Source organism: Sparus aurata, chromosome 16 (genome assembly GCF_900880675.1).
Source record: "Sparus aurata chromosome 16, fSpaAur1.1, whole genome shotgun sequence".
NCBI classification, from domain to species: domain Eukaryota; kingdom Metazoa; phylum Chordata; class Actinopteri; order Spariformes; family Sparidae; genus Sparus; species Sparus aurata.
Genome location: NC_044202.1, coordinates 19,104,701 through 19,128,172, shown reverse-complemented (window position 1 = coordinate 19,128,172; position 23,472 = coordinate 19,104,701). Strand labels below are relative to the sequence as shown.

Below are 23,472 nucleotides of genomic sequence, written 5' to 3'. Positions count from 1 at the left end.
GTACAAACTCGAATCTGATATGGCGGATATGAGGCCCAAATACAATTATTGTGGGCTAACAAAGAGATATTGAGATTCAGGGAATGAGGGAGAGACTGCGAGTGAGATAGAAGGAAAGGCACACGCACTGCCATGCGTGCACACACACACACACACATGCAGCAACCACACGCACGCACACACGCTCACATACCCACCCCCACACACAAACACAGTCACTTGTCCTTCCCCTCCATTCCCTCAGATAGGCTAATGTTATTACTGGGGTAATTATCCTCATTAGTGCCAGCAGCTGTAGAGAGCCCATTGCTTGCTGTTCTAACTCCATTCCGAACCTTTCTGTCTTCACTTCCCTCTTTGTATTCCCTAGATCTCATTTAGAGACTTTGTCTCCATCCTTTGCATGCTAAGTGGATGCTGTTGTAAAAATAGCGCCCCATCAAATATCTAATAAGCCAGAGTTGCCCCTGTTTCAAACCAAGAGTCCATTTGTGGATGAAGGCTATATTGCTCCACAGAAAGCCTCATTAGAACAGTGAAAAGTGAGCAAAACTAGGAAGATAGTTAGAAAATGGCTCAAATGCACACTATCTATTAAATAGTCAAATTAACAACAGATAAGTTGTTATTTTGGTGGGAATTATGACTATCTGTTTTTCTTTCTTCCATATTCCGGCATTCTGAGTGAAACTACTGAGCACAAGGTGGCACTGTTTGGTCAAATAACCACTGCTCTCCAGCGACTGCGCTTTTACTTTGACAGCTACATCTTTGAACACTGCTCTCCCATTTCTCTTATTTACACCCCTCACAAAAAAAGCTAATCTCCACAAAAGAAAATTAGCTGTCATTGTGCTGCCTGCTCGGGATGAAGAGCTGAGGATAACAGTGTTTGCATAACTAAAGACACTGCCCATTTATTTGCCTCATGTTTATATGAAAGCATCCTGGAGACGACTCCCTGCACGCTCTCTAACTTAACGCTCTGTCTGCATCTTTACACACAAATTATGAGATCAAGAGCAGAAGCAGGGCAGCTTTACACACAGTATCCCCTCCGCTCTGTGAGATTGCCTTTTGTTTTATTGCCAGGGGCTGCTGCGGACAGTAGGTAACCTGTATGCAGCTAAGCCCCACATCAGGCGCTAAATGTCATGCATAGCCTGTTTTTATTGGCTGATATAGCCTGTTGTGCCCTTCTCCTTTTCCTGGAAGCCATTGTTAAAGAGCTGGTTGTTAATGCTGCTGGCCAGATGGGCTCCTTCTCCCCGCAGCTCTGACTGAGGGTGTTTACCATGCACTGGGCTGTGGATAACAGGTGAGACTACTGCTGGCTTGTCAACCAATCCGAGAGCAGCAGATGTCTGGCCTCTGCCTGTAAACCTTTATTTGGCATTTGGGGCCTTGTGGGAGTGGGTTTGATAATAAATTAATCAAGGTGAATTCCAGTTTATATGTTTTTTTTACAAAAAGCTATAATGTGAAATGTCCCCACACATATCCTCTCAATACCCACTACTGTCAAACCTCCCTGAACCCCACACACTGAATATCTTTTTAGATAAATAAAGTTTCTTTTTTGTGTAGCTAAAATTTTCAGATGTCAAACTGCCCGGCTATTTAATGTCCACTTCATAAAGTTCAGACATCATTTCCAGAGATGTTCCCTCGTCCCTTGTGTGACAAAATGTTTCCAGCATTAGTTGGGCAAACATTGAAAATTCCTTTCCTTTTCAAATGCGGGCCAACTTGCATTACTGCAATTATCATGGCAACAGCAGTGGTAAGGCCAGGCCTGGGATTGTTGAGGTCTTTTAAAGCTTTGAATCAATCTGCCTTAATGGATGACCCAGACTCTAGCATGCATGTATGGATTAGTTTGACTGGAGCACCTGTCCCTGTTCTGTCAACAACAGATCAGGTTACTGCCTACACATTCACCTGGCTGACACAACTTCCTGTGATTGACAATATGCCAGCCTTTAGTCACTGCACACCCTCACAATAGTGATGTTGCATGTAGAATTCATAACAGACTTTATTTTGTATGATTTAAAATAAATTTAAAAAAACAGCTTTTGTTGTGAAAGAAGTACTTCATTACACATCATATTTCCACAAAATTCCACAGATAACCCGTCTTCTAATTTTAAGATCTGGCCCGAAGGAGGCCTCGCAGGTTGATTAAGGAGTTAAGCTGCCCGAGCAGCCCACTGATGCGAGGCTGAGTCCAGGCTTAACATCCTTCCAAGGACAGCCTGCATCTAACACCAGAGCTGAACTGGGTAGAGTACTCTCTCTGAACTCTGCTCCTGAGTATTGAGATTTAAAGATTACATTATTTTCTAACTATAAACCATCACCCTCTGATTTCCAGTTAGATATCGTTTATTATTCATATCTGAAGTCTTGTGATTTTTAGAGGAGAACTGGGAAATTAGAGCAGCTGACAGGAAATCAAGCATATCTTCTTCACACTAGACAAGTTTTGATTCTCCTAATCAGGGCGTTTATCTCCTCCGAGTTTCCTCAGAGCACAATATGGGGGGAATCCCCTCAGATTCATGCTAGTTTCATTCGGAATTAAAAAATAAAGGAAGCTGATCAGAGCATCCAGCCAACTCCATCGTACGCTCATGTGTAACCATTAACTGATGTTCAAACAAACGTCCCTTAGCCTGCACCTCCTGGAGCTAAACCTCTAATGCAAAGCTCTATTTGAGGTATTAGCATCATTCATATTTCAGTCAGGATTATCTACTCATTTCAACCAGCTGGCATTGAGCCACTCTATATGGCATAGCTACTCTGTATTCACTGTCATCTCTATTATCCCTGATGATGAAACGATTAGCTAGCAACCGTTATGCTAACCACAAAGCTGGACGGGTGATGGATGGGCTAAGTGATAGACTTGGGCGGTTTGTTGGGGGGCTTTGTCCTGGATCTCTGACACCTTCTATCTTGTGATCAATGCAACTCCCCCATTTCCTCCATCCAACACCCCAGTTACCCCCACCAGCTGCCTCTGACCCCTCTTCAGAGCCCTGCCTCTGCTTGCCATGTGCTGGGTGTCAAAGGGTTCCCACCTATCGCTCATCAGAATGGAACCCCACCAACTCCTGCCCCACGCACTGAATCACAATCAATCGCTTCGGAGACAGAGATGGATTGGGACATCCACGACCCTGTACCTTTCATGGAGGCCCCCACTAATCCAAAGGGCTGCTGTCACTGACAAATAATGGAGGTGATTCTAGGAGGAGTGAGCAGGTCAAGTCTGCCGCCCCTGGAAGGAAGTTATCACAATGCAATAGAGGAAAATTCTTTTCTCTTTAGGAACAACAGTCACAATGTCTGACAGCATGTCTGACAGAAGGACGCGTGGTAGAGAAAGGTTCGCTTTGATGCAACAACAAAAAACTAAACAAAAAACATTATGACAAAATTTAAATCTATCTTAATGTACATCTTGCATTTTCTTGATGTAAAATTTGCCTTATGGAGCATCTCTGTGTTGTTTTCTGCCGCTCATCAAACATTTAGAGTGATCCGTCCCATAAATGAAACCTCTTGCCACAAAATAGATTTGTCCAGAAAATAGAACTTTTTATGTTTATGGTCTACTGGAATGGGGAGCCATTTCGCAGAGCACTGCCAGGGCAGTGTGATAATCTAATTTTGGCTAACCCAAGATGACAGCACTCTTTTTTTATTCAGACATCTCTGCACCAAAACCAGTCTGCTTCTTTAGCATGAGCATTTCAATTTTAGGCACGTGCATGAATCAGATGATGCCCAACGTGTCAGCTAGATGTCCATCAAATAACAATTTTGTAGCAAGCTAACTGTTAGCTAGCCAACCCTCTAATGTTAACCGTCAGCTGAAGCTCCTTGTCTTTCTAGACCACAATCATATGAACGCGCAGAAGGAAGTGTGTATCTACTCCCGGACGAGAGGCTTGTGCTTGTGCACGTGTGATATGTAATCATCGCACTCTTTTCTGTGTAAAATTAAATAACCCCTCGTCCATGCACTCTTGCAGTTGCACGCTTCCTTCTGCACAGTGAAACAGATGGAAAATATTTCCCACATGAAACTGACAACAAGGTTTGTTGATTATTGTGAGTAACTAGGTAATCATTTCTGCAAAGACACATTGGTGTTGAGTTATATTTTCTTTCATCTTTTTTTTGTTTTTGGTGCGTTGAGCACCACAAGCTGAGTGCAATCTAGTTCCATTATATTTAAGAGCTAGCAGACATCACTCCAGCTGAAATCTCCAAAACTCTGAAACTCACTCCACAACAATCTACAGGTAAGAGGAAAATATATGTGTATTTTTGATTTGGAGGTGAACCTTCCTTTTAAGGTTATTTAGATAAAGTCTATGTGGGGAAACTGCTTAGGAATTAAATTATAAATTAACATGATTAACCTCGGTGAACTAGGCTTATTTGCTAAGTGTTTAGGGATGGCATAAGTGTCATAATGTAGGACCTACATATATTACATATGGAGCCACTTAAAGACACAGGAAGAAAAAAACATCTCTTACACCCTGATACATGTATGGTGACCTTCTGTACATTTGATTGTATTTATTTATTCACTATAACGCCGTCTTACTTCCAACGCCTTACTGCTTTCCTTCTTTCTACGCTCTGAAAATGATCAAATCTTGACATTGTGCCTCACATCATCATGCGTATTTGAAGAGTTGCTGTCTAGTGCTTCCTGATTTACTTCACAACAGTCTAAGTGATTGCATCATTCACATGAGCATTGACAACAAATATCATTCAGACATGTAAAAGTCTCCACGATGCCATAACACGATGATTGGGAGTGAAAGATCTTATTCTGCATTCACTGCAAAGGGCTCAAGGAGGATCATTCACATGTAGATGTGTCCTTCTGGAAGTGCCTCAGCTATACAATTTCCATTTAGATAAGGTGTATACACAAATAAAGAAAGGACATTGGGTTCTTCATTTGATTAACTAATCATAGTCTTTGTAATTCCACTCGGAGACCTTGAAGGGCAGTACCGGGCTGTGCGCCCTGATTAGACTATGCATGATTGCTGCTGCTGTGGCACAAATCAGTTCAAGTAACTCCATACACTACACAGTGGCTGTGATTAAACAGACGATTGAGACATAGAGATTTCTGTCTGTTCAATCCTTATTCCCATTGTCTCAATAGATAGCCACAGTATAGTCCCTGATCAACAATAACTGAACACCGCAAGAAGTGGAGCGAGAGGTGATTAGGGTCTTTAAAGCTCCCTGGAGTATGGATGCAGGTTGTTTGTGATTAGCCCGAATTTAAAGGGACATTTTGTCCTTAATGCCTTTTGCTGGAGCAGGGAATTCATTATCTGATTCTTAAGCCGAGAGGGGGAAAAAAAAGATACACACACACAGCCCCAGGACAGAGGTAATATCTTTAAGTGAGCATGAAACAATCTACATTTGTGGCACAAAACATGCCAAGTGAGGAGGCTTCCGGCTCGCAGCATGTTGACAACCCAAACAAAACACTCCTCAACCTCACGACTCAAGCCTCGAAGTGCTTTAACCCTCTTCCCACTTCTGTGGCAGCCCTCTTCATGCCGTGCAGTGGTGTCTGTGTATCATTTGAAGGCTGTATAGAAACTCTACAGCTCCTCTCCATGACTGATCTCTTTTGATAGAGCTCATTATGCAAACTGCTCCCAACTCCCACCGCATAATTAGTGCTTAATTAATTTGAGTGAAATCTTTCATCTGTCTATGTCCGGCCAGCTCCTTCCTTCCATTTACAACATGATATTAATTTCAGAGGGGGGAATGGTAGCCCAGCTGATGAAAAGGCTGATATAATTAATCAAGTACTGTATCTTTTTCCTTCATTTTTTGCAGGAATAATAATAAGTGTGATGAGCAGAGTCTGATTAACCCCATTATGCTCCCTAATTAGGGTGATCATTTAATAATCAAGGAAGCAGCACAATTACAAATGAATGCAAATTATGCCATTTAATGAAGAGTGTGTAAATTCTGCGAATCCTTGGTTTGGAAAATATGGCATTCCAAAGTAAAAGGTCAACAAAAGGTTTTTCTCTCAATGTACATATGTTAACGATGTACTTAGATACTTGACACACACATTTTCCATATTTTTCTCTGACTCTGACTGATCTCTGTGGAAAACAGCCATCAGCAGGCAGACGTGAACAGGGAATGTGCACTGATAAAACACAACACAGGTTTGTCCCACGCTGAAGGGACTCCAAAGTAATCTCTTGACATTTAACAAATAGTTCAACATTTTGGGAGGCATGCTTAGTCCCCTTCTGGCTGAGAGTTAAATGAGAAGAACGAAACCACTATCCTGTCTGTTTTTAGCCTAGCTGGAGCCAGCAGCTGGTTAGCTTAGCTTAGCATATGTACTGGAAGCAGGGGGAAACAGCTAGCCTGGCTCTGTGAACACAACCAAACTTTCCTTTCACTAAAAACTAGCTAATTAAGCCAAAACATTTAGTTGTTTAATCTTTAGAGGTGCTGGTAGGAATATATTCCTAAACCCACCTTTTGACAGAGCCAGGCATTGTTTCCAGTCTTTGTGCTAAGCTAAGCTAGGCTCCTGCTATAGCTACAGACACGAAGGCCCTTCTCCTTTTGAATCGTCTTCCTACCCAAATCTGAGAGTCTAGCTCAGTCTAGATAAGCCTTCAACCTCACATAGTCTGCCCTTACAACTAAATTCCAGCTATCCAACTTTTATTGTTTTTTTCTGTTTTTATGTGGCCGCGGTTACACCTATGTTGTGTACGCAACACTTTTTTTTGTGTTTATAATGCTTCTCATTACTGTGTTATTGGTCACATGATAGGTAACAAATATTCTGCTTTTAATGCTGTGTTATACATTTTTGTGTTTTTTGCAAATGGTGTTTTTTTTTTTTTTTTTTTTTTTTTTTATTATATGTGCGTATTTTAAACTTTGAATTGACTTGAGAGTGGTCGGGATTGGTAACACCTCATATTAAAGGTGCAATATGCATGGATATATGAAGAAAACACTGTCACGGTGCTTCGAGCTCCCGGTCTGGACTGCTAGCTGCACAGTGAACTGAGATGACAAGCTTACATTTTCTACAACTAGCAGAAGTTAGCTGTTATTCTGATGATATGCTGCCCTTAATTTGTTTTGAGTATGACTTTGATAGGACTGCTCAGTCTTTCTTAGCCGATAAGTTATGAGGGCCTTATAAGATGCTTGTTATTAATTTTGTGTCTTAATAAGACTATGTAAGTGTTAAAAATCAACTAGTTTCATTAGGAGGACAAAAATTCAAGGCGTTACCGAATGAAGAACTACCATTTTCATTTTCAAACCAAAATAAAACATCAGTAACATTTGAAAATTAAAAAAAAATATCAATAATGTAGAATGTGTGTGCAAAGCAAGAGTAAAACTGTTGGTGCTCATTTTGTCTGCTCTCATCACTCAGGCACTTAAAGCCACTGATAGATAGGCATTAACTTTTATTTCCCAGTGGCCCTGTGTGTGTTTTATAGAGCCCTGGGCACTAAGAGGCAGCTGCCACTGTAAACTCGAGCTCAGAAGTTCAGTACCATGGACAGCAACCAGTCTTCTCTAGAGAGATAACTTCTATAGACCTTCCACATTTAGAGCTATTGTTTAACATACAACACTGTGAACATTAATTCAAGAAATGGGACAGTTATGTAGTTAACAGAGATTTCTAGACGAGTCTTATGTATTAATAAGTGAGATAAGCTGACTAACAGTTCAGGGCTATGAGAGAGCAAGCAATGTGTAGCTCCATGTGTCAATAGATAAAGGATATGGCCCATTAGGTCTGCCAGAGGCCATCTATCATGCTCCTAGATGATACAGCTGCTGTCTACACTCTCATCAAGATAATGGTGACCTCATATATGGAGTCTATGAGCAATGGCCTTGATTTCATTTTTCTTACATGGAATCATTATCAATATCATTACAATCTGCAGTCAGCCGGGGAGCAACAGAAGGTGGACCATTTTTGTTGTGTACTTGCATGAGGCATGCATTACCTGCTAAGCTTAATGCCTGTCAGTAAGCTGGCTTCTCCTGCTACAGCGTGCGTGCCTCCTCCACTTCTTTGTATCTGCGAGATGTGTATGTGTGTACGTGTGTGTGTGTGTGTGAGTGTGTGTGTGTATGTGTGTGTGTGTGTGTCTACATGAATGTACCTCAATTTACTCCTCTTCACCCCCATAGTGCAGCTGTGCCTCAGAGGACTCTTGTGAAGTAATTGAATGAGCCGGGGCAGAGGGAAACCTGTGGCAGCGAATGTGGAGCCCGCTGGCCTTATTATCTGTAATACGGCAGGCGCTCTGCCTGCACTTTCTCATCCGCTCATGAATACAGAAATGAATGTGGCGCACGTCAGAGGTGAACGCAGAGGGGGGAATGGGGCCAGAGCTGTTTTAATCAGCTCCCAGATAGAACAATCACTTTATCCACCTCCAGAGCTCAGAGGTGAATTAGTGTTTAACATTCCAGGGCATGCTTTCTGACAGGGGACTCCACCTCAAACAACCAATGGACTGCGGAGATTATTGAGAGACACTCTGATGTTTTTGATGAGTAAATTAGAGCTAAACATGCCCCTGGGACTGCAGCGAGTGATATACAGGAAGACCTCTTTTTTTAATAAGAGGCTCTTTATGAGGAAAAGAAAAGCTGGTGTTGTCCCTTTGAAGCCTTTGTTCATACATCTGTAGACACACATTAGATATAACCAAAGAAAGCGTCTAAGGATTTTCCCTCATACTTATTTTAAAGCGGATTCAAAACAATCCCACTCTAAAGATGCACTGCGGGATAAAATATATAGAATATTCAAAGAACCTGAAAGCCCACAAACATCTGCCCTTGTCCTCAAAGAGTCATCAGCATCACTGTCAAAAGTACAGATGACATCAGGGACATTCCACGTCAACACCGAGGTCCATTAGTATTAAGCTCAGAGCCGTACCACTTTGCAGTGCTTTTCACAGTAGCCTGGTCTCGTGGGCATCCTTCTAAAGTACACTTTAAAGTCTAGACAGTGACCTCCGAGTTGCTCTCATGGCCAAACAGGCAATTTCCTCATTGATCTTCTGGATACTACAGTCCGACTTTTTCCCCAGAAACCGCTTACTATAGTCACTCTTTACAAGTGCAGGTTGACTTGCTGTTTCAAAGTGACATGCTGGCTCCCCTGAGATTGCCCACAGATGGTTTTCCAGGTCGTCAATAAGAAACCAGTCACTGGGAATCAACAGGTACAATTATTATTTCGTCTAAGTGCAGAAAACTTCCTGATTCCATAAACTCTCATCAGGATAGAGTCCTGTAACTGTACTGAAACTTCTCCTTTCTTCGGAAATGACAGGAAAACGTATTTAAACATTATATTACACGTATGTACATTAAAACAAATGTATCAGGACATCCCGCTGGCTGTGTAAATGTGTCAAAGCCAATTAACACCTTAATGAGTAACAACCCTTGTCCTAAAAACAGTAGGTCAACATCTAGCAGCAGAGGAGAAAAGGAATTTGCTCTCAGGCCAAGAGGTGGTTTGTTAAAAAAAAAAAATCACCAGCAACAGGTATATTATAGTTAAAGATGCACTATGTAGTTTTGGGGAAGACATTGTTACAAAGATCTTCATTGACTGGTTTGTTTTATGCCTCGACACCAAAAATAAGCAAACGCTTCGTTTTCATGACTTAATAAACTGAATAAACAAACTCATCAAAATTTCAGACTGTTATTTTTGGCGGACCCTGTCACGTTTCAAGCTTTAAACAGTGTTCTGGGCACCTTACTTTCCTCTGAGAACAACTTATCTATTCAGATATGGAAACAATAAAATGTGCATTTCTTCGCCTAAACTACATAATATCCCTTTAACCACAGTGGAGAAAACTAAGTAATATGAGTACACGTATATTAATTCAGAAATAAGTGTATACAAATGTATAAACAGATTGAAAAACTATTGAAGAATAAGGAAGGACTGAACTATCTATCTATCTATCTATCTATCTATCTATCTATATATACATATATATATATATACATATATATATATATACATATATATATATATATATATATATATATATATATATATATATATATATATATATATATATATATATATATATATATATATACTATAACTATACTTAAAAAACAATCACTTCATTAAACTCTTGCACTTTTGTTCTACCACGTCATTGTTCTCTTGTCGGTGACTGCCAGCTCTCAGTTTCGGGGACAAAGGCTAAAGCCGAGGCTGTGCTGTGTCCACAGCCAGCCTGATTAAATCTGGGTCCCTCGCTGGCTCTCTCCATGGTGCTGAAAGAGCCCTCTATCAGATTACAAGCAGCCAGAATAGGACCTCAGCTAATCCATTACAATAATTGATTGACAATGCATTGAAGGTGGCCATGTTGTGGGCACCAATTACAGTCATGTCCTATTGCACTTTCAAATTGGCTTGGGTTTAGGAGAAGCACACAGAGCCAATCGTTCATGTGGGAAGTACAGGTTTTCTGTACATGCGTAGTGAGAATAAGGGTAATTTAATCTCTGTTGAAACAACCGCGCTGCTCCGCGGCTCCCTTGGCATCTCGGTAAATGTTTGACAGACGCATCATGGTGAGATGCCTGCGAATAGATTTAAGTGCGGTGCTTTGGGTACTGGAGGTAACCTGTCTGTTGGTTCACAGCATTAATTCTTCATCCTGTAGGTGGTGCAATGAAGTAAGAACTAAGCTTGAAGGCCAGAAGCTCATAAATATGTTCATCCTCAACTCAAACTTCTAGTTTAACAGTTGAGTCGTGAACAGTCCAGCCTCCAACAGCTCCGAGTTCATTTTAAAGTGGTGTTATGTAGTTTTGGAGAGGAAATTCAAACTCTTTGACTCAAATTTTTATATTTACAACACTAATAAGCTAATCATACAAACTCAGAAAAAGGTTGTGTTTTTTTCCCCCACAACATCATGAACAAGATACTCTCAGAGAAAAATAAGGTCCCAGAAGACTGTTTGATGCTAGAAAGGTGGCAGGGTCCGCCAAATATAGACAAAGTAAACCAGGATGAAATTGTGTTGTCCTGTAAATTCAGTTTGTTTACTCAGTTTAACATGAAAAACGATGCAAGTCTATTTTCTGTGGTTTGTTAGGCATAAACAATGTTTTATGATTAAAATTGCTTCCCCAAAACTACACAAAGCACCTTTAAAGTGAGTATATGCAGAAAGAAACTGGAGCAATTAACTGCTGTCAAGCTGTCAAGAAACAGGATTCGAAAAACATTTTAAAAACGTGACTTATTCCTAAATTTTCATCTTGCGAATCTGAGTAATTGCACTGACAGCATCGCCTAAACGCAAGAGTTAAAATGAGAGCAACATTTAAAATCCCATAGCATGTGATGAGGCCGAGCGGGGTGTAGCTGCTCCGGCTGCAGCTGTATGCTAATTTGGCGCCTATGCTTCCCGTCCGCCAGGGCAGCACGCGCCGCTGATCAAACACGCGCATGCGTCGGCGCAGCCACGAAGCCAAGCGCACCGGCCCACGCGCCCCACAGAAATTATCACGGGGGGAAAAGAGGAACTCGTTAAAATGCCATCAAAGCGTGTAGTCCCAACAAACCACGACTAATAGTAACAGTGACAACAAGTAACAGGGCCGGAGCGAGTTTTCACAACAGCTGTCATTTAGAGCTCATGTAAGCGCGTCACGAAAGAGGATTATGTGACGTTCAGGGTTCCAAACTTTACGATGAGTATGATTATCTGTGAATGCTAATAATCCGAGTCACTGAATTGAAGTGTCGAAAAGCTTCTGTCCATTTATCAACATTCTTTAAAGAATCTTTTTTAAAGTTTCATCTAAAGTGTCATTTGACCTGACCAGACCCAAAAATAACGGTGTGCTTTCAGGCAGGTGAGAAGGCACGGTGACACAGGGGCCTATTGAAAGGGAAGGCGCGGGCCTGCGGCTCAGCGCCGATTGTGTAATTATTTGACTTGGTCATACTGCAGCTTTATGCAAATGAGAGGAACAATGTACGACGATGGAGATTAATTCCTCCCTGGTCTGCCGACTGAAAGGAAGAAGAATGCGCTCTCTGCCAAGTGGCGCACTGCAGCCTGCATTTAGCCATTAAAACGGAAAAATGGGACAAAAAAAATATATGAGGTATGCGCGAAAAACCATAGGGGAGCTGGTAAAGAATATAGGCCACGTGAATGAGTCGTAAAAAGTTGTTTTTGTTATGCAGATAGGAGGCTTTTATTTATTTGTTTTTTCTTTTCTTTTAATAAATTATTAATGTATAACGAATCGTGCGAACATACTTTACCTGTTTAAAAACTTTCAACTTGAATCTTATACGCTCCTTCAAGCAGAAAAGGGCCAGAAAAGCTACAATTGCCATCCTGAAGACAGCACATATCTGTACAAACAACACTTCCTGACTGTCTCCAGTAACAGCAGCAGCTTCTCTGGATATCTGTGCAGCGTTTTTTTTTTTTTCCTACACCACAAGCCTCGGCTGCGGCCTTCTTTGTCTGGAGCACTGATTCCGCCCAGCACGCGTCTAGCTGTGGGCCAGATTGGCCGTGAGTCCCGTCTCACAGTTAAGAGGTCAATTTGCCTTTCAAACGAAAAAAAAAAAAAAAAACGAAAAAAAAAAAAACCCAACAACACACACACACAGGGATATCCAAGCACGGGCAGACGTGGCTATTGTGCACAAAGACCAGAGGGCCTTCTTATTACTTATGTATGCAGCGAGATGTCTGATTTATATGTCGAGTTAAACTACCGAGACAGACACGTGCCCTAAAATAAAGAAACACTCCCTCTGTGGTGTTTATTTAGGACATAATAAAATAAAGGTCTGTGTAAAAAAAGAAAGCGCCTTATTTGGTTTATTGGGGGGCTTAAGCAATGTGCGTAAAGGTCGTGCGTAAAAGAGGCTGGAGCGTGGACAAAGAAAAAAAAAAAAACAACCCTGTGGAGCTAAACAAAAATAATAACCTGATCGCTGAATTGAAGGAGTCTTTTTTAAAAACTGTGCCACGGGAGAAATGGAAAGTAGAAGAGCTTTTCGGGTTGTATTTTACCAAGCTCGTCTCAACCTCCGTCTCAATTCTAAATTGTGATGATTGTGGCCGTGATGGACATTTCCTTTTGGCAGCTCCGGGGCCCCCAAAGGAGAGCCCACAAAGCCGTGGCACGTGTGCAGTTGTATAGGGGCCCATCAGACCGTAAAAAGAGGAGGGTCCCGGCGTGTGCCTCAGTCGGGGAGGGGCTGAGCGCACACATTAATGTAATAAACCGCCAGTACATCTGCTAAGCTATCTGCACATCCTCCAACGAAATCCACCAAACCCAGGCTCTGAGCCCTCCCACAATCAAATCCACTGGGATCTTAGTTGCATCCGATTGGTCGGGGATGCTGCAACTGGGGGGGGCGAGAACAATAGCATCATTCCGGCATAAAAAGAGTGGAGCTATGCCTTGGAGACGAAAACATTTCAGCAACAGAAGGATCGATATACTGGGGAGATAAAGTCCCACAAGCTTCTAGTGTTGCCATATTTTTAACAAACCTGGATACTCGAGACTTCACCCACCTCCCCGAAGTGCCTTTCCGCTGTTACTCGCCAAGATGCCCAAAGGATTCCTGGTAAAAAGAAACAAGAAATCTGCACATGTTTCCTACAGGACTCGGTCTGACGATGATGACCTCCACGAGCCGCCCACCCCAGCTGCCTTTCCGTATCAGGCGGACCCCTCCCCGCCGATGTCCGTGGCGTCCAGTCCGGACCGCGCCGCGGCGTCGCCGGATTTCAGAGCAGCTGAGGCGCCGGTGCCAAGACTGGAGAAGCCGGCACAGTTCGGCAACCCAGAGGCAGTGTGCCAAGCCCTCTACAGCCCCACCCGGCCCATCAGCAAAGAACACGACAGGGAATATTTTGAGAGAAGTTTCAATTTAGGCTCGCCCATTTCTGCCGAGTCATTCCCGACACCTGCCTCCCTCTCCGGCCTGGACCATCTCATGTACGCTCCGGTCGACCTGAAAATCGGCACCAGCAACAGCAGCCGCAGCGGCACCACCAGCAGCAGCCTCCCGGCACCGAGCAACCGGGTCGGTACCAAAAGACCCGCAGCTGACGGCGTAGAGCGCAAACCCAAACCCGCCTCCAAGAAACCCAAAGCCATTAGAAAACTCAACTTTGAAGACGAGGTGACGACTTCTCCCGTGCTCGGTCTCAAAATCAAAGAGGGGCCGGTGGAGATGAAGCCGAGGGCCCAGTCCGCTGGAGGGAACAAGCCTTTGGGGGAGTTTGTGTGTCAGCTGTGCAAGGAGGCGTACGCGGATCCCTTCTCCCTGGCTCAGCACAAGTGCTCCCGCATCGTCAGAGTCGAGTACCGGTGTCCCGAGTGCGATAAGATGTTCAGCTGCCCCGCCAACCTCGCCTCTCACCGCCGCTGGCACAAACCGCGGACCACCGGCGTACCTGCGATGTCGCCGGCACCGGGCATCAAACCCGAAATGGCCAAAATGCCACCTCTGGGTGTCAAGCCAGTCTCCGACGAAGCCAAAGACATGAGTGACAGAGACACCCCGAGTCCAGGTCTGTCCGAGTCGGGCTCTGAAGATGGCTCATACGACTGCCAGTTCTGCGGGAAGAGGTTCAAGCGGCAGGCATACCTAAGAAAACACATCATGGGACACCAGGCCCTGCAAAAGAAAGTGCTGGAGGAGCACGGGTTTCAAACCAGCGACCGCGCCGCAGAGCAAGCTCCGGTCTCATCCTCCTCAGCACCACTACCACCACCACCGCCACCATCATCATTATCATCATCATCAACAACATCATCGACATCATCATCATCATCATCATCCTCAGAGGAAGCGTCAAACCAAAGCCCTCTCAATCTGAGCCCGGTGGACTGCCTGCTGTGCCCGGTGTGCGGGGAGAGTTTCACCAGCAGGGCCGGCCAGGAGAGACACCTGCGCCTCATGCACTCCTCCCAGATTTACCCGTGCAAGTACTGCCCCGCCACCCTGTACAGCTCGCCGGGGCTCACCAGGCACATAAACAAGTGCCACCCCTCGGAGAACAGGCAGGTGATCCTGCTCCAGATGCCCGTGCGCCCCGCCTGCTGAAAGACAACGAAACTCGTGCCTTTAAAAAAAGAAGAAAGAAAGAAAGAAAGAAAGAAAAGAAGAGAGAAACAAAACAAAAAAAAGAAAGAAAGAAAAAAAAGTGGCTTTGGGGTAAAAAACAAAACAAAAAAAAGTTGTCATGCTCACTGCCATAACTTTAGGCCAATGAGAGGCAGGGCGGTTTGATGTTTCAGTGGTGTTTAATGAGGTGTCTTTTCCATGCCAATCAGTGATTGTTGAATGCTTCTCTCTATATTTGAATTACATATAGGCCTATTTTGAGATTTTCTAATCTCAAACTAGTTTATCAAGTTACAAAAAAAAAAGAAAAAGAAATACAAAGCGTTAGTTTGACTGTTAAAGGGTATTTTTCTAGCACAGCACACGTGTTCAATGATAGCTTCTAGACCTAAGAAATGTCTTAAAGATTCTCAGAAATCCTTTTCTCCGATCAGAGCCTTGTTTTTTTTTTTTTCCAATTCACCGACCGTGATTGCTCTATCACTGTAGCTTTACGCTAGTTTGTGAATGACAGGAACTTATCAACTTTGTATTGGCAGGGGGAGAGAGAAAAAAGAGTGAGTGAAGCATTCCCTGTGTAGTAGAACCACAAATGCCTTTAGTATAAGAATAAGCCTAGTCCGACATAGACTACATACACATCCAAATCCCGCTGTATAACTGCCTTAAAAGAAGTCAACATAGACTGTTTTGATTTAAGATGCTGGCACATATTTTATTATCATCATCATTATTATTATTATTATTATAATTGTTGTTGTTGTTATTATTATTGACGATTGTTGCAATATTTTTCATCATGTTTATTTATTTATTTATTCTGATTATTTTATGTAACTTATTGTTGTGTTTGTTGTGATCTTTTCCTGTGAATCGTTCTGGCAGTTTACATGTCGTATAGCCAAAATGTTTTTTTGTTTTTGTTTTTTTCTTAAATTATTTTTGTTTGATTCTGTCAAATTGACTGTATGAGTTGTGATACTTGTCGTGGGTCGGGTTTTAATCTTCAGTCTCCACAGCTCTTGTAAAGGAAACAAAAAAAAAAAGAAAGACAAAAAGAAACGTAAAGCTCTTACCTTAGATGCAATCTTTTTTAAGGACAAGTTATTTTTCTTAAATGTTGGCTTTTATAGCGCTTTGATTGTATGTGTATATCGTTGTTGTCTATCGAAATAAAAAAAATATTTTCAAAAGGACTTCGTGTGTCTGGAGGTGGTTTCCCTTTTTTTTTCCTGAAGCAGAAGAGTGAAAAAGGAAGGCGCTGAAGAAACTTTATGAAAATCACCACATTTCTAAAGGGAGTTTTGCATTGCGGGACATAAGTTCTGAAAGCCAACGCTTGTTGATATCAGTCTTGATTATCCAAGATGTTGTTGTTTTTTAAAATGTGTTCTCTCTCTGAGGAAGTCTTTGGCTGATAGTAAATAATAAGTACACGCTAAGAGGACATTTACCTGAATGCATGTAGGAAAAACGCACTTAAAAAATATGATTTGGCCTTATACAATGTTTCTAAGGCCCTTCTGATTTCACAGTCTTTTTTAGAACTCAAAGTGAAACATTTATGGCACCCTGTGCGTAAATCAAAACCTCAAAAGATTCTTCAGCTTACTTTACTTTCTTCCAAAAGGAAATCTTTACATTTCACTCGATTCATGAGTTTATTCGTTAAAGTAGGCTGTTGTATACACTTGGGAGCTTATTTCATGAAAATGAATAAAGGAGACAGTCCGTCTATACCACACCGAGATTTTCAAAGGAGAAAGTGCAGTTTTAAAGTAAATGTGTCGAACGTCAGGTGAGATTAGAAATGGTTTCTGAGGTCGGCTCTGCGGGCGTCTCGATGTTAATCAAATATGACACCATAAAAGTTTTGACAAAGTCCCGATCAGACGCCAGTACCTCACTTCTCACCCTCCAAAACGGAGCGAACTTCTTCCACAACAGGGAACAGAAACCTCAGATGCACCCTTGGGCCCGTACCTCCCCCGTTCATCAGTCCGATTCGCAGTAAATCATCGCAGCAGTGGCTCAATAGACGCCGTTTCGCTGCCATAGAGAAGCACTTAGGGCCTAATCATAAATTTCCTCCTTAATACCATGTCAGGACACGACAGGAGGACAAAGAGGTGGTGCTGGTGCTGGATCACAGCTCACCTCTGCAACACTAAAACATCTGTCTCTTTTGGACGACTCATGCGGCTCGATTATCATTTTTTTTTTTTTTTCTTTTTGCTGGTTTCGTGGTGATTTAAAACGCGCTGGCTTCATACGTGACCTCAAGAACATGTAAAGCATTAAGTCAGCTGTAATTTAGCAGGCGGCCTCCAACTGTGTCACCTCAGACTTAAGAGACTGTCACCGTGGAGTTAAGTAAAGGATGATCACTGATGGTGTAGACTTGGAAATGTAACTTCCAAATCTTTGTTTTTTTTTTGTGTAGGTCCAGCTCATGATTCTCTGCACCTGTCCAAGTTTTAAATTAGTGTAAAAAGGGTTTACTTGCACTGCATCAAGAGGGAGAGACTGGTGAAGTGTGAGAACAGGCAACAGCCAGCAGCGTAACACATGAAAAAAAATACAATCTGCTGGTAATGACAGAGCGTGTCAGCCTCACAGGGGCTGGGACAAGCAGCCCCTGCCTGTTCTGTTGTAAACCACCTCAGAGTCAGAGTCAATGATGACAGCGCAGAGCCGGGGCGAAAATGAGCCAACATTAGGGCTTCTTTTCTCACCCTTTCTCACACACAGTTTTAGGGATCCAATTACGGTCAAGTGCTTATTCTTGCGTCTCTGTGTGACCCAGGCAAGGCAGGGCACCCAGTAGGTGCTGCAACCGTTGCACCTGTACCTCCTGGTGAGGTTCCATTATGCTGGTAGGGGAGAGCAGCAGGGGAGACAGATGGGAGGAGGGTCAGGTTACCCCTTCTGCTGCTGCTGCTGCTGCTGGCGCTGCAGGGCCAGGGTCAGGGACAGCACCATCATGTCAGCACACACACAACTATCTGATTGGGGGGGGGGGCGAAATGACAAAGCAACACAGAATTTCAAATTGATTTAATGAAATGTCTCAATTTTCACATTTCTAATAAAGGTAGCAGGACTTCGGTCGTTAAAAACAGTTTGATATGTTGACAAGTAAGGATGAAATCTTCAAGCTTTTTTTTTTTTTCCTCTTTCTCTTATACAAAGATTATATTACAGGCATTAATATATTTATAATCAGAGGGCGACCAAGCCCTCAAATTTGACACAATGTACAAGGATTTTTCTAAAACGAGAAGAAAAGCAAAAAAACAAACAAACAAAAAAAACAAAAAAAACCATACTAGGACTAACACTAGCTCATTTTCTTCACGTATATAAGACACACAATCCTTATCTTGGTCCACACTAACATCTCCAGCAAACTAAGCCACCAAAGGGGGAGCACAGACCCCTCAAACAGACATCATCTATAACCTACAATCTTTAGATCAGCATCCTGGGTGGTTCCTTCAAGTGGCTTTGGGGAGGGGGGAATAAAAACCATAGATGTTGATCCGGGCCTATATAGCTATACATTCTTCAAAAGAAACACACAAAAATGGACCCCACTGTTTGGATTCCCCATTTTCTGCTCCGGGGAATGAACAAACAAAAAAGGGAGGAGGCGAGATGTGAGAATGACAGGACAGCATGGGGAGAAAGTAAGGCATAGTAGTAGTGCAACAGACGGGGATAGTGTTGCAGCTTGGGTGGAGCCCTCAGAGGGTGTGAGTGTAGAATATGTGTGTATGTGTGTGTTGGGGTGGGGGGTGACACCTGGCTACCATGACAACCAGAGCAGGGCAGGTTGGCCCGCCTGGCTGTTGCTAGGAGGACTGTTAGAGTTCAGCTCTGGCATGCCACCAAAACCCATCTCCTCCTGTGGCCTCAGCTAGGAGGCGACATGGAGAGCGGGATCATGGGAAAAAAGAGGTGCCACTCGATATCCATTCACAGATTCACAGACGGAGCAGCACACCACCTATAATAAAGACTAAACAGAAAACCCTGCGATTCCAAAATCCATCTGTTGTTGTTGTTGTTGTTGTTGTTGTTTTTATTGTGGGAAGCACAGTGACAAGTCCTTTAGAGGCGAGGGGAGGAAAACACTTTGTTCGAGACCACTAACGAGGAGATGTGATGCAGGGTTTCCATGGTTTGTCTCAAGACGATGAAAAAGAGAAACTAAAATCGGATTACTGGGAGTCGGGGTGGATGTGGGACAGCATCTCAGGGGACAGACAATACACAGGCACTGTGAGAAGCTCCCTCAGAAACTCACACATACACAAACTCACACATACAGACGCACACTTGCGCGCGCGCACGCACACACATGCACACACACACGCACGCACACACAAACAGACACACACAGACACACACACACACAAGTGCATGGAGTTAAGATTCATAAGATTCACCTGAGGCTCTGGCGGTATGTTACCTCTAAACAGCACATGAATACATAACACAACACAACAGCAAAATTATTCATCAAATACTCCTTTCTATATACATCTAGCAAATAAAACTTAAAGCAATTCACAACCAAGAACAGAAGATACACATTCAATGCAAGTTAATCAATGACAGTGATTGCAAAGAAAACAACAAAATGTTGGTCAGGAACGTAGGAATGTCGATGTCTCAGCTTTGTGGGACAGGGGAAACTGATCGCAGAGGAAAGAGACAGGAGGAACTTATTCAATTACCGGACATGAGCCCATGTTAACAACGTCAGAAAACAATTACCAACGCAGTCTTTTCTCATTCCAGCAGAGTTGCATAAATCAAACTGTGACACAATCCATTTGAATTCATTTAAAAATGAAAATTAGAGTGATTAAAAAAAAGAAACAAATCTATGTTCAGCTCAAGTTAGAAACACGTCATTGATTGTCCAATAAAAAGCCTCTGACTGCACCTACTACAGGGAGTCTGTGAAGAGGTGCAGTGAGTCCAAATCACTGTGGGGAGGTGTTCCCCGTGCATCAGTCTTTGCTCCTTCTTAAAACAGGGAGATGGTCCGCCAACAGGGTCCAAACTGAAGTGGTATCTTTGACACAGGTGCAGCAAGAGGTAAAAAGGCAGACATGTAGAAATGGATACCAATCGTTTGTGCAGTTTTAGCATTTACAGCTGTGTCATTCAGTGCTTCGCCACATTAAGTGTTGAGATAGATGAGATGTAGAAACAGGGTAAAGCAGTCTCCCATTCCCTTACTATAGTAAGAACTTGTTTTCCTCTAGTGCATCATGTCTACACTAGACAGTGAGAATAAAAATGACATTTTCATAGCAAGCTGCTTTAAGACTTTTCAGTCAAGTCTTCCTATGTTACTGATTGTTAAGCTGAAACCACCAGGACGACCATAAATAGCTTAGTCACATATCCGACTCGATTAAGCAGTTAAGCAGCACGACAAATGGAAATGTATCAACGAAATCGACGATCGCCACTTAAATTAAAAATTGCAATATGCTCCAGTGACATGTTTGTAGAAACAAAATAAAAAACAAAGAAAAACAATACACGCCAAAAAAACAATAAAGAAATTATCTTGCAGTCGCGGCTGGGTGTGTGAGGTTCTTCGAGAAAAGATTAAAGGCGGCACCTCGTGGGGAGAACAGAAGTGGGACGGGGCTGCAGAGCTCAGTTGGAGGATTTGCTTATAGCACTGGCTGATCGGCGGAGTTTTCCGGAAACTCTGTTCTTTGTGGCACGGGGCATTGTGGGAGAAACCTGGTCAACAGAGTCCGTCGTTGCTCCTGTGGTGTTTCCGGCCTCGGTGCTTGCGCTGCTGGTGAAGGAGCCTGAGGGGGGGAGAGATGGAGGCAGAGTTTTTATACAGGCAGAGATGGCAGGGGCTCGTTGGGCTTTGTGTGATTACTGTTTATCCCAGCATGCTTTGTCATGCACGTGGCTGCTCCCACAACCAAGATTACCCAGTTCATTGGATTTTCACCAACATTCACAGATGCAAACTGTTTGAGTTTGTTCTTCCCTTTAACTCATTAGAATAAAGATTTGAGAGAGAGAATAAAACATTTCAGAAATCACATGCCTTTTCCACATGCTGAAGATAAGCGAAGCTTGTTAAAAGAGAAGCCACCTTTCTTCCCAATACAGTTTTTCCAGATGCTTACAGGATATAAAAAACGAGAGGTGAGCTTTGTAGCTAAAGGCAAAAAAAAAAATGAATAAAATGTATTCAATTCGCAGTGTGAAAGCAGAATGCTTTGAATGGAAATAAAATTACACATTATGCTCTTGTTGTGAACATGCGGAGCCTTCCCATTGTCAAACATTGTCCTTTGTCCAAAAAACTTCACAGCCATGATTACGGGATGGCAAATAGTAATAAGCTGGGAGGTGGACATCAAATGCTGCTGAGGACAATCGAGTATTGTGAACGGTGCCCTGACTTCCTCAGTGTGCCCCCTGACCAAACCCCCACTCCACCCTCCCCAACTGCCTCTGCCCCATGCCTCGAGTTTAAACAACTTTTCTGCTTTGTCAAGATGGCATCTGCTTGCCTATTTTCTTTCCTATCCTTTTATTTCCTGCCATTTTTTTCAGAGGCATCTCAAGTTGCAGCGGCTAAAAGGAACGGCAGATGGCTGGAGTAACAGACACTCGGCAGCACAGTGGATACCAGCAGCATCCAGGGCCGCGGCTCACTGGGAGAGGAGGGCTGGGCTTTAGATGGAATATAGGGTGTGTGTGTGTGTGTGTGTGTGTGTGTATTGTGAAGGGCTAGGGGGGGCGAGACTGAACATGCATTCTCAAATCTGCATATGAATATAAAAAAGGGTGGGCTTCGGTCAAATTGTGGGCTGACCTTATGGACAGAACAAATGCAGCATTCCCGTATTCTTCTTCCAGTCATTCCTACAGTAAACACTTTCCTAAACTAAACTCCAGCTGCATCTACTGTTAAGTGATATGACGGACAGGAGGAAGGCAACCACCTATTCAAGCTGACATACACAGAGAATAGTGTGGTGGAGCTCACCACCTACTCAGCAGACTTTCCTTTTCGTTTAGCAGCCATTAAAACTTGCTGCACTGAGCAGTCATCACTCCCATTGTGGAACCTAATGACTGACCAACTGATGTTCTTCACTGTATGGTCTTATGTAAGAATATATTTTCATAGTGTGTAACTGAGTGCAAAAATAATCCAGAGGAAGTCGATATGTCATTATTATCGCCATTATACCCCAGCATTTCTGCTCCTTAGCCCGACCTCCATATGGTGAAGTTAATTTCAGATGGAAAAGAAGAAGGAAGAGAGCGAGAGGGAAAGAAAAGAAAAGAAAAAAAATCTTTAAATGGCCCTGCTATCCCATTGGTCCCCTCTGCAGCAGTTTAAACAAGGCTTTAGATGACAAAGACGTCTTCCAGTGCGGCAGGTGTTAGACTCAGACTCTGCCCCAGGCAAACAGGCACACTCCAACAGGAGGAAATGAGGGGGGTGGAGGGACAGGGGGGTGGGGAAGAAAAGAGAAAAGTGTTTGCTGGGGGAAGAGATAAAGGCGCGCCACATGCAGAAGCGAGGGCCAGAAGTGTAGCCGTATTGTTCATGCTGGTACTTAGTCAGGTGCTAATTGTCCCCACCGTGCATCACTTTCAATTACCAGCCTGTCCTAAACAGTAGGACACCCCCCAAATAAACAGCCTGGTTTCTCTGTCCCGCTCCCTTTGTCAGAGCACTCGGTAAATAAAGCGTGGTTAGTAGTGAATGGAAAAGGGGGGGGGGGGGATAAACAGCCAGGACGAGCGAAGGGTAGGTAGTCCGCTGGACGCAAACAAAGCTTCCGGTCCGGCTCGGGGCTTACCTTCACCCTTTACAGTATTTCGACCTTTAAGATATTTTTTAATCTAAAAAGGAAAAACAGAATAGAGCGTCATGTGAGAGCAGTGGACAAACACCATACCACACTGCAGCAGGACACAACACAATGCTGCGGGAAAGTTCAGACAGCTTGTGTGGAGTCGAGGTTAGTCGTCACTGGAGGGTTGAAAAGTCAGACAAGTTGAACTGATTTGGTTGAGGAGTAAAAATCAACAAGTGCCATTTTTCTGAAGAAACCTGCAGACTGTGATGTCTGATGGTACCTGACAAATATGTCCAATTCATGGATTTCAAAAGTAACATTTTTGAAACCCAA

At 43.1% G+C, this 23,472-nt stretch overlaps 2 protein-coding genes across 7 annotated transcripts in view; one reads left to right on the top strand and one right to left on the bottom strand.

Moving 5' to 3' along the window:
* Nucleotides 1-13,467: 13,467 nt before the first annotated feature.
* Nucleotides 13,468-16,464, top strand: insm1b (insulinoma-associated 1b). Its single transcript, XM_030443073.1, has one exon. The coding sequence runs from the start codon at nucleotides 13,742-13,744 to the stop codon at nucleotides 15,245-15,247; it is 1,506 nt and encodes a 501-aa protein (XP_030298933.1). The 5' UTR covers nucleotides 13,468-13,741; the 3' UTR covers nucleotides 15,248-16,464.
* Nucleotides 16,465-18,310: 1,846 nt separating this feature from the next.
* Nucleotides 18,311-23,472, bottom strand: part of ralgapa2 (Ral GTPase activating protein catalytic subunit alpha 2) — a 96,154-nt gene continuing 90,992 nt past the window's right edge. For 3 of the 6 annotated variants that reach the window (XM_030443652.1, XM_030443657.1, XM_030443655.1), the window contains one exon: nucleotides 18,311-21,111. In XM_030443652.1, coding sequence (XP_030299512.1) covers nucleotides 20,951-21,111 — 161 coding nt within the window. In that variant the 3' untranslated portion in view covers nucleotides 18,311-20,950. Of the gene's footprint in view, nucleotides 21,112-23,139; nucleotides 23,183-23,472 lie in introns of all 6 variants that reach the window. The other 3 variants (XM_030443658.1, XM_030443656.1, XM_030443653.1) reach the window with 3 other exon arrangements.